This window comes from Oryctolagus cuniculus, chromosome 7, assembly GCF_964237555.1.
Source record: "Oryctolagus cuniculus chromosome 7, mOryCun1.1, whole genome shotgun sequence".
NCBI classification, from domain to species: domain Eukaryota; kingdom Metazoa; phylum Chordata; class Mammalia; order Lagomorpha; family Leporidae; genus Oryctolagus; species Oryctolagus cuniculus.
Window position 1 is genome coordinate 114,390,009 of NC_091438.1, and position 9,089 is coordinate 114,399,097.

The 9,089-nt window shown below is 38.1% G+C and overlaps 1 protein-coding gene across 11 annotated transcripts in view; it reads left to right on the plus strand.

Annotated features, from left to right (window-relative positions):
- The window catches only part of MYSM1 (Myb like, SWIRM and MPN domains 1), a 49,856-nt gene extending 42,324 nt beyond the window's left edge, over nucleotides 1-7,532 (plus strand). For 8 of the 11 annotated variants that reach the window (XM_070078431.1, XM_051857716.2, XM_070078433.1 and 5 more), the window contains 3 exons: nucleotides 458-563; nucleotides 738-795; nucleotides 1,758-7,532. In XM_070078431.1, the coding sequence (XP_069934532.1) occupies nucleotides 458-563; nucleotides 738-795; nucleotides 1,758-1,916 (323 nt within the window). In that variant the 3' untranslated portion in view covers nucleotides 1,917-7,532. The remainder of the gene's footprint in view (nucleotides 1-457; nucleotides 564-737; nucleotides 796-1,757) is intronic. The other 3 variants (XM_070078432.1, XM_051857717.2, XM_070078434.1) reach the window with 1 other exon arrangement.
- The last annotated feature ends 1,557 nt before the right edge of the window (nucleotides 7,533-9,089 follow it).

Genomic DNA, 9,089 nt, shown 5'->3' on the forward strand with positions numbered 1-9,089 from the left:
TATAGCATTGTTGTAAGTTTAACAACCTGTTTAATGAAATAAGTAAATAAATAAATAGATCACCAAGATGGCAGTATGTCCTAGTTTACCTAGGACAGCCTCAATTTAAGCCTGTGCTTCTGGCGTAATTATTAGCAGTGTCTATTTGCTCTTAAAACATCTTTCAGTTTGAGCAGCAAATTAGGTGATCATCCTGCCTCACAGTGCCTTGCAAAGAATTGTCATGCAAGAGACACTTTTAATTTTCTTTATTATTATTAATAACTTGGCATTAATATGCTTGGTAGACCAGATACAGTCAGGTAATAAATATTTAATGAATGCCCACTATGCTTATGGTGTTATTCAGGCTGGTCTGCCAAAGTATAAAGACACTGAAGGGGATTTTAAGTAATTAAAAGGAGACTGGAGGTTTAAGAAATGGTGGATGAAAATGTGCTTCTGTATGCTTGTCTAGGTTTACCTTACAAATTTGAAGTACAACAGATGTTAGAAGAACCTCGGTGGGGATTAGTGTTTGAAAAGACAAGATGGATAATAGAAAAATACAGGCTCTCCCATAGGTATGTACCGGGCTTTGCAGTGGTTGCACAGCTGCAGCATTTCCCGTTAAATTATGTTTCAGAGAAAACCCAAGTTAAATATAAAATTGTGATGTATGGTATCAGTGATGGTTTGTTACACAGCTGATTGGTTTATAGCATTTGCTTCATCAGTTTTCATATTTCTTCCTGCAGCAGTGTCCCCATGGATAGAATCTTTCGCCGGGATTCTGACCTGACTTGTTTGCAGAAAGTAAGCTGCCTTCATTTTAATTGGTTCCATTGTTCACAGATTCCAGAGCTATTCTTCTCCATGTGTTTTCCCATGATGCCTAATGCTTTGTGGATACATTTTCTGTGTATTTCCTTTATTGCTTTTTCCTTTCTAAAATTAATTTCAGGAGATAATTAGTAATATGTTTTGTTGTTTAAGCTTGTACATAGAAATAATACTGTTTTAGAATGAATTTGTCAGTGTTGACTGATAAATTTCTTAGCAGATTATTACTGCACAGTAAAGAACATTTTTCTCATTTTATTAAATTCCAAAGCACCTTGTTTCTTTTGTTTAGCTTTAACAGTTGATTATTTTAAAGAATGATGGTATAAATCTAGCAATTCAATTTAAATGGTCATTTTATTTAACTTTCTAGTAGAAAATAATAGTTTTGAATTCTTTTATTTCATTTCTACTTTGCTTCTGTCATCTGTTAAGACCTGTAGTGTTGCAATATTTATCTTTTTTGGAGGGGTGGGTAGCTGTTTGGGAATAGAAAATTTCCATATATTAAACTTCTTTTTACTATTTGGCACCTCTTTCTGTGTGCTGTTGAATGATTAATATGTATATTTCCTAGAAAATAGACTATAATTTTGAAATGACAGAGTCCTGTGTTTGAATGTAGATAGTTTTTCTTTTCAAAAAAAAAAAAAGTCAAGATTTGTCCAAAGTAGAAAGCATTACATAATCCCAGGTTTGTCTCCTTATGTAAAATTGTAAAGGAACTAGATTATAAAGGAACTAAACTGTTTCCCGACAGTAGTTTCCAGCATTTCAGCTGTTCAATTAAACACAAGTTAATCTTCAGCCACACTTAAGGAGAGTGTTTCTCATTTGAAAAAATGTGAGATTTGGAAAAGAAAGAAGTTTAGTAATGCAAACCCTCTTCTTACACTTGGTATGTATTTAAATATAAAACTTTTCTCTTCAACTAGCTTTTGGAATGTCTGAGGAAAACTCTGAGCAAAGTAGCCAATTGCTTCATTGCTGAAGAATTCTTGACTCAAATAGAAAACTTGTTCCTTGCCAATTATAAAAGCAAGCAAGAAAATGGAGTGTCTCCAGAGAACTGTACAAAGGAACTATTAATGTAATTATTTTAAAATAAGACATTTTAATCTTGATAATGATAGAACCTACTTAACCTTGAAATCATTGTAATTTGGGTAAAAGTGGCACAGTTTTGGTATTTATTCTCTAGTTCACAAAATCCATACTTTGCCACATAAATCATATACAAAGGAAGAGATGTGGGCTTGTTTTATATTGTGATTATCAGGGTGCTGTGTAAACCAAGGTCTACCACAATGTTCCAGTCCTGTATTATACAACACAAGGCTATGAAAATGTATACAGGTGGTCTGCTTTACTGTTGTGTTCTGATTGGTGAGTGAAGTGGATGTCTCTGCTTTTTTATTTCTTCCCTGAGCTAGTCATTTATTATGTTCCATTTTGGTATCTCATATCTCATTAGAAACACTTCCACATTCCTCTAGTATGTTCTGATGAGATTTGTTTATTTGTTATTTGGAGTTGCAAATGAGATATGCTTGAGTGATCACTGAAAAAATTAACATGGTTGAGAACTACTGATTAATAAATCAAACAGCAGGCTGTGTGGGGTCAGGAGAAGCACGTGGAGCAAATCTTAAAAACAGAAGAGAGACCCAAAGGAAAGAATCAAATTGCCAGTTTTTAATCATAGGTGTTTTCCTCCATTTTATAAAATAAGCCATTTTCTCAACTATTTAAAGCTTTTTTAAAGGATTTCACATACATAAAATAATTATCTTCAACTGCATGTCCACATACATTAGTGTGTGGTAAAACCTCATTTTACTGGAACTGATAATCATGGCCCTCACACTTAATGTTTTTCTCACTTATCAAGATAAACAGGCAAATTACCATAAAGCTTGAATCAATCAGATTTAATTTTCAAAACAAAAAGGCGTCCAGGACATAGCATGTATTTGGCCCAGTGTCCTATATTTTCTGGACCTTAAGTAGAGGTATGCAGACTTTTTTTATGTCGAGGTTCAGTTTGTAAACAATTTTCTGTTTTTCAAGCCACATAACAGTCTCTATCAGGTATTCTTCTTTGTATTCTTAGAAAGCTGTTTACAAATTGAAAACCATTTGTAGTTCAGGATCCTCAGGAAATATAGGATGCTAGTCGTCATTTTCTAGTCCCTGAGCTAGGGAATTTCAGACATTAGAATCTTGTTTTGGATTCATGAACCTGAGACACCAGCTGATCTTGTGTCATCTTCAGATGATAACAAGACTCAGAATTGTGACCCATAATTAAGTACAATTTAAAATTTATTGCTGCCTCTTACTGAAATTTAATAGATTTGTTCATTTTTATTAAACTTAATTTACACTATTTCTCCAAGCATTCTTACTTGTAACCATTTCTTTGTATTCAAGCCAGATATGATTCTGTAGTTCTGTGTTTATTTGGTTGTAATCAATAGCCAAAGCAGAATAAGGCGGTTTTGGAAGAAGCATTGAGCCCTTTTTGAGTGACCTGGGTCAACCTTGTGACTTTGGAAAATACAGTTCAGTTTCACTGGGCCAAATTTAACTGAGATGTACATTATCTGTTAGTGTCCTTCCAGTTTTAAAATTGTATGGTTCATTGTAATTATTGGACTACTCCCCTGTAACTTTATATTTAAGGTAGTTCAGTTCCCTAATTAATATTTTAAAAAAAGATCATTGGTATTGTCTATCTTTCTGTGCAGCTAGGATAAACAATGAAAAGTACCTTATAATGTAATTACTGTGAGGTCCAGGAGTGCAAGAGTTTTATACCAAAACTCTGGGAACCTTAACTCTTGTCTTGATTCTATTATTAGCTTTGCTGTGTGGTTTTGGTCAAATCTTACAACCTTTCTGAATGTCAGGCTCCTCACTTGTAATTGAAGGATCTGAATTTTGTGACTTGTTCCTTTCCAAGTGTAAAAGTCTGTGGTTCTGTGGGAGGCAATAATTCATTCCCTTGTGCTCCTCTTTTGACCATACTTACTTATTGTACATTGGGAAACAGACACTAAAAAGTGATTTTTGTTAGTTTCTTCTTTTTTTAAGATTTATTTATTTATTTGAAAGGAACAGTTAGAGAGAGAGAGAGATCTTCTATCCGCTGATTCACTCCCCCAAACGGCCGCAATGGCCAGAGCTGAGTGGATCCAGAGCCAGGAGCTTCTTTCCCCGGGCTCATTGTCAGGGAGATGGATCACAAGTGGAGCAGTTGAGACTCAAACCGGCGCCCATAATGGTGGCTTTACCCATTGTACCACAACACCAGCCCTGAGAGCACAGTTTTTAAAATCATGTTCACTGAGTATTTTTTTCTGACTATAGAGTACCTTTGTCTTATATATTTTTAAACGCAGAGAAGTATAAGTATAAATATCTCAATTCTTCTATCTAGAAAACCACAGTTTAATTAGATCCTTCCCTTTTTGTTTTATTTTTGACAGTATAATTTTGGACATTGAACTTTTTTTTTTTTTAAATATTTATTTGAAAGAATTACACAGAGAGAGGAGAGGTAGAGAGAGAGGTCTTCCACCTGCTGGTTCACTCCCCAGTTGGCCACAGCAGTGGGAGCTGCGCTGATCTGAAGCCAGGAGCTTCCTCCGACTCTCCCACATGGATGCAGGGGCGCAAGGCCTTGGGCCATCTTTTACTACTTTCCCAGGCCATAGCAGAGAGCTGGATTGGAAGTGGAGCAGCCAGGTCTTGAACCAGTGCCCATAAAGTATGCCGACATTGCAGGCGGCGGCTTTACCCACTACACCACAGCGCTGGCCCCTGAACTTTGTTATTTATTTGCTTCCCTCCTGCCCCTTTTTTCTCTTGTCATGTTCCTAAAACAGCTTTGTAACAGTGGGGGTGCACTTTCCTGGCACTGCCAGCCTGGGCAACGCAACATAGCTGTTGCAAGGCTTCGGAGAAACAGAGACGTCTAGAACCAAGTGGGAGTAACACAGGAGTCAGGTTCTGAAAAACCTACTTCTAATAACACAGCTGTGGAGAAAGGGCTTGAAAATACCCAAGTCTCTTCAGCCAGTTTTGTTCTTTCTATTACTGCACAGTGACTAAAATAAAGAGCTTAATCGTTTTTTCTCTTCCTGCCTGGCTAATGGAAGTTGACACTGATATTTAGTTTTCTTTAAAAGTCTGATTTCAAAGTAGCATTCAAAAAGAGAAAACTCAGTGAAACAGATAGTAATATCCAACTCTTTCTCCCTCCATTATGTTAGCCCTGAGTCACTGTCTTCTAATTCTTTTAAATAATCGTCAGTTTCCTTTCCCACAGTTGGTTTGACCCTCTCCTCAGAGCTGCATTGCGATTTTCACAGGCCCAGGCACTTTGCCTTCTTGGTTCCTTTCTTCCATGCAAAATATTACCTTTTCTAATTGTGTATGTATAAAATGACCTTCTTGCTATTTTCGATTAAAACATTTCTTTCAGTTTAAAAAAGTTCCATTTTTGTCTCTCATGAAGCTGAACAAAATTAGAGCATTTTTGTGGGCCTTTTTTTAAGATTGATTTATTGATTTGAAAGAGCTACAGAGAGAGAGCAAGCCGCCATCTGCTGGTTCCCTCTCCAGATGGCTGCAACAGCCAGGGTTCGTTCAGACCACAGACAGGAGCCAGAGCTTCATCCAGGTCTTCATATGGGTGCAGGGGCCCAAGCTTTTCCCTGCTTTTTCCACTGTTTTTCCCAGGCCATTAGCAGGGAACTGGATCAGAAGTGGAACAGGTGAGATTCCAGCTGTGCCCATATGGGATGCCGGCTTTTACCTGCTACGCCACGACCACAGTCCCCTTATGGGTCTCTTGACACCCACTGTGGGTGTGAAGTGCTGTGCCTAATGGGTCAGCAGGCTGTGCTGGTGCTGTGCCAGCAGTCACTGCTGCCCGCAGACGCTGGGCTGGAGCACTGCAGTCCGCTCTTCCAGATCTAGTCTTGCACTTCATTCTCCCCTGACCTGACCGAAACTCAGGAGTGTTGCTTGGGACCTTCATCCTCAGAAACACACAGGAGGTGGTGGTAGTGCTAGTTGTCTGGTGGACCTTTTGTTCCGGTCCTGAGTTTCAGAGGAGCATCCTGCTTCCATTCTTTCCTCCCCACCTCTCTCAGACCCTCTCCCTTGTCCTCACTCCCGCTGGTTCCTAGCTCTCTTCATACAGGCACAGCATCATTCTGTCCATCACTGAAAACTAGGCCTGCAGACGAGAGATGAACAGACCTGCTCCCATTCCTCTGGTTAGGGAGTGGGGTGAGATCTGACACAGTTCAGTGAGAGGCCTTGCAGCTCTCTGGGTCGCAGAGAGCACCATGATCTCAATGTGCCAGCCTGAGCAAGCCTCCTGCTCTTTAGTTTATCTTCTTCGGGTTTATTAAGATGACATAGGAACTGATAGGACCAGAGTGTCCTGGAATGCTGCTCTGACTTAGAAAGAGCCCTATGACACCTCTCTGACCTGACCGCCTGAATCATAGCCGCCCATCTGCAAGTCATCAGCAATCATCCCATTGTGGACGCCTCCATAGAAGTCAGTCAGAGAGCATGCAAACTGAATTTTTTTCGCCTACACTCTCGCCAATAGCTGTAAACTACATCTGCTGTCTTACATTATGGTATTTAGGAAAACTTCTTTCACCCAAGTACAAAGAGAAGCACACAATTTTTTTAAGAATCCTCTGGCCCATCAGGATTAGTAAAATTCAATAAAGAAATTTGATCTGCATCTCCAGTTTACCAGTACTTTAGTAGTTTTCTTACAAATTAATATATTTTGTAATATATCCAGAAAATTATTGTGGGAGAATATATAATATATTTTAGCTTAGCCTTTTTCTTAAATGGTTTTATGAGTGCTGTTTACTCCATCTCTTTTTTTTTTCTTTTTTTTTTTCCTCTAAGTTCTAATTGTGTTTTCTGGTATTTTCTGAATCTGTTTTCTAAACTACCTTAAGTCCTTCCTGGAATAAGGGAAGGTATAAATATGTTATCCCTACCTAAATCAGGAGAAAATTAAATTATCGCGGAGAAGATGTGATTATGCCAAGGACTCTATGTGGAACTAAATACAGTCTCTTTTTATTTATGAGCATATTCATAAGAAGTTTAATTTTGGGGGAAGAATGCCTGATATGCTATTTTTGAGGTTTCCAAGTATAGTCTCTTAGGAATTAAGAGGTTTGTTAAAATGTCTTTATTGATGTATTCCTGTTTCATAGATTACCAAAAAACAGTTAACTTCAACCTATGAATTATAAAAATAGCATTTAGATTCTAGCCTAATTTAAATAGATCAGTCATATATCTTTAAATTTGTGGATTTTACTTGTAAATATATGTTGTAAGCTTACTAGACATACAAGTATTGCATGATTATTGATAAAACTGTTGCTACTGGTTTTCATCAATTTGAATTTTGGAATGTTCTTTAATAAAATATGATTTAAACTATTTTGTACATTAAATATGATACCATGTTGTATACATCTGTATTAAAGAATATTGTAAATATCAATGTTTGTAGATTTATCAAAGGTTTACCTTAAAAATTATTGAACTCTTCCTGCCCCATACTTACTTGTGACATATTCTAAAATATCTTATTTTAAGCTTTGGGATTTTATCTTAGGTAAAAATAAAGTTATCATTTGATCTCTTTCTAAGTTACTAGTAATATATACATTGAATTGCAAAAAAAAAAAAATTGCCACACCAATTCAGCAAGCACTGGTCGAGCACGGTGGGGTACTCAGAGGTGAGCGAATTGTGATGGCGTCTTCACCTGGAATGCCTGCAACCTCGCTAAGTGGGAAAACAGGTAAAACCCTACATGAACAGCTGAGACTTCAAGTCAAGCTGGAATTATTACTGCCTGGGAGACTTTGAGGGGAATAGATGGTTAGACAAATGGGATATAATTCTCTGGGCCATGAGCAGTGAGATCCGTCTCGGAAGAGGTCGCCTGGCAGTACTAGGCTAGATGCGCTGGGGGAAGATGTTCCAGAAAGGAGAGCCCTTAGTGTAGGTGGGAGTGAGACAGATTTAGAGGATGGTCCAAGTCTTTCTGTCACAGGTAGGGCCTAGGAAGGTGCTAGTGATGAAAGCAGCACACTGTGAATCCACTAAATTATGACTATAGGAAGTATAAAGGTAAAACTCCCACTTTAAAATCAGTAATAACTCATTACCTGATCTTTAACTTTCCAGTCCTTTTTTCTAGCATAGACAAAAGCTGCAAGTGTAGAAGACAGCCGCAGGAACATACCTTCAGCTTCTGTGCTTCCCTCGGGGGACGTACAGATCCATGGCTTCTTTGCGGGAGGTGCATTCTGCAGTACAGATTTGCCCTAACGGATCTGACTGATTCTCAGTTGCACTTCACGTCCCCTCCCCCCCCCCCTATTTTATTAAAGACTAAATCCCTCTTTTCCCCACACTCTTAACACTTCTCAGAATGGGTTCCTGGAAGGTTAGTTGCTAGATCAAGAGATGCATACCCTTTAAATTTTGTTAGTATCTGCAGAGAAATCTGTAATTCCTGTAAATTAATTTTTTTCACCATAGGACAAGCAGTGTTCATCTTGTAATCAGGACCAATTGAACTCAAGGATCTAAATAGTAATTTGGGTGGCAAAGTACAGGGACATTGCGAGTTCTGATTGCATCAGGCATTGTTTTCTGGGGGAGCTCATTCCTCTGCAGGGTCATTAGGAATTCTTGTTAAGCATTTGCTTTAATTTTCTGATCCTGGCCAGCACTGCACTCAGCCTGTGGCTGCAGAGGTACGTTGTCCTGCAGCCATGCTGTTTACATTGCAATGGTTCTTCCCAGCTCTTGCTGATGCTTTCTGTATCCCCGATTCTCAGTTATCTTTCTCGGAAACTTACCTTAAATACAAAATTGTTACGGCTAAATTTAGAATACATTTTCTGCCTTTCATTTTTTTTTCTGCTATCAAAAGCAAGACCAATTTAGAAATCAGAAATTACCAATTTAGGTAATCAGTGATTCCTCACCCATCCACCTCATTAACAAGACCACTCTACAATGCAGAAGAGTTGGGAATTTTCAGAAAATGAGTTTATTCTATCTACATAAGTGAATATTGGACTGTCTTCCCACACACGTCACACCTGATATAATTGTGCCTTCTGTTCCCACTGATAAATGACTAGGAGATTGTATACATCAGAGTCCCTTTGTGTAACAGAATAAGGAAA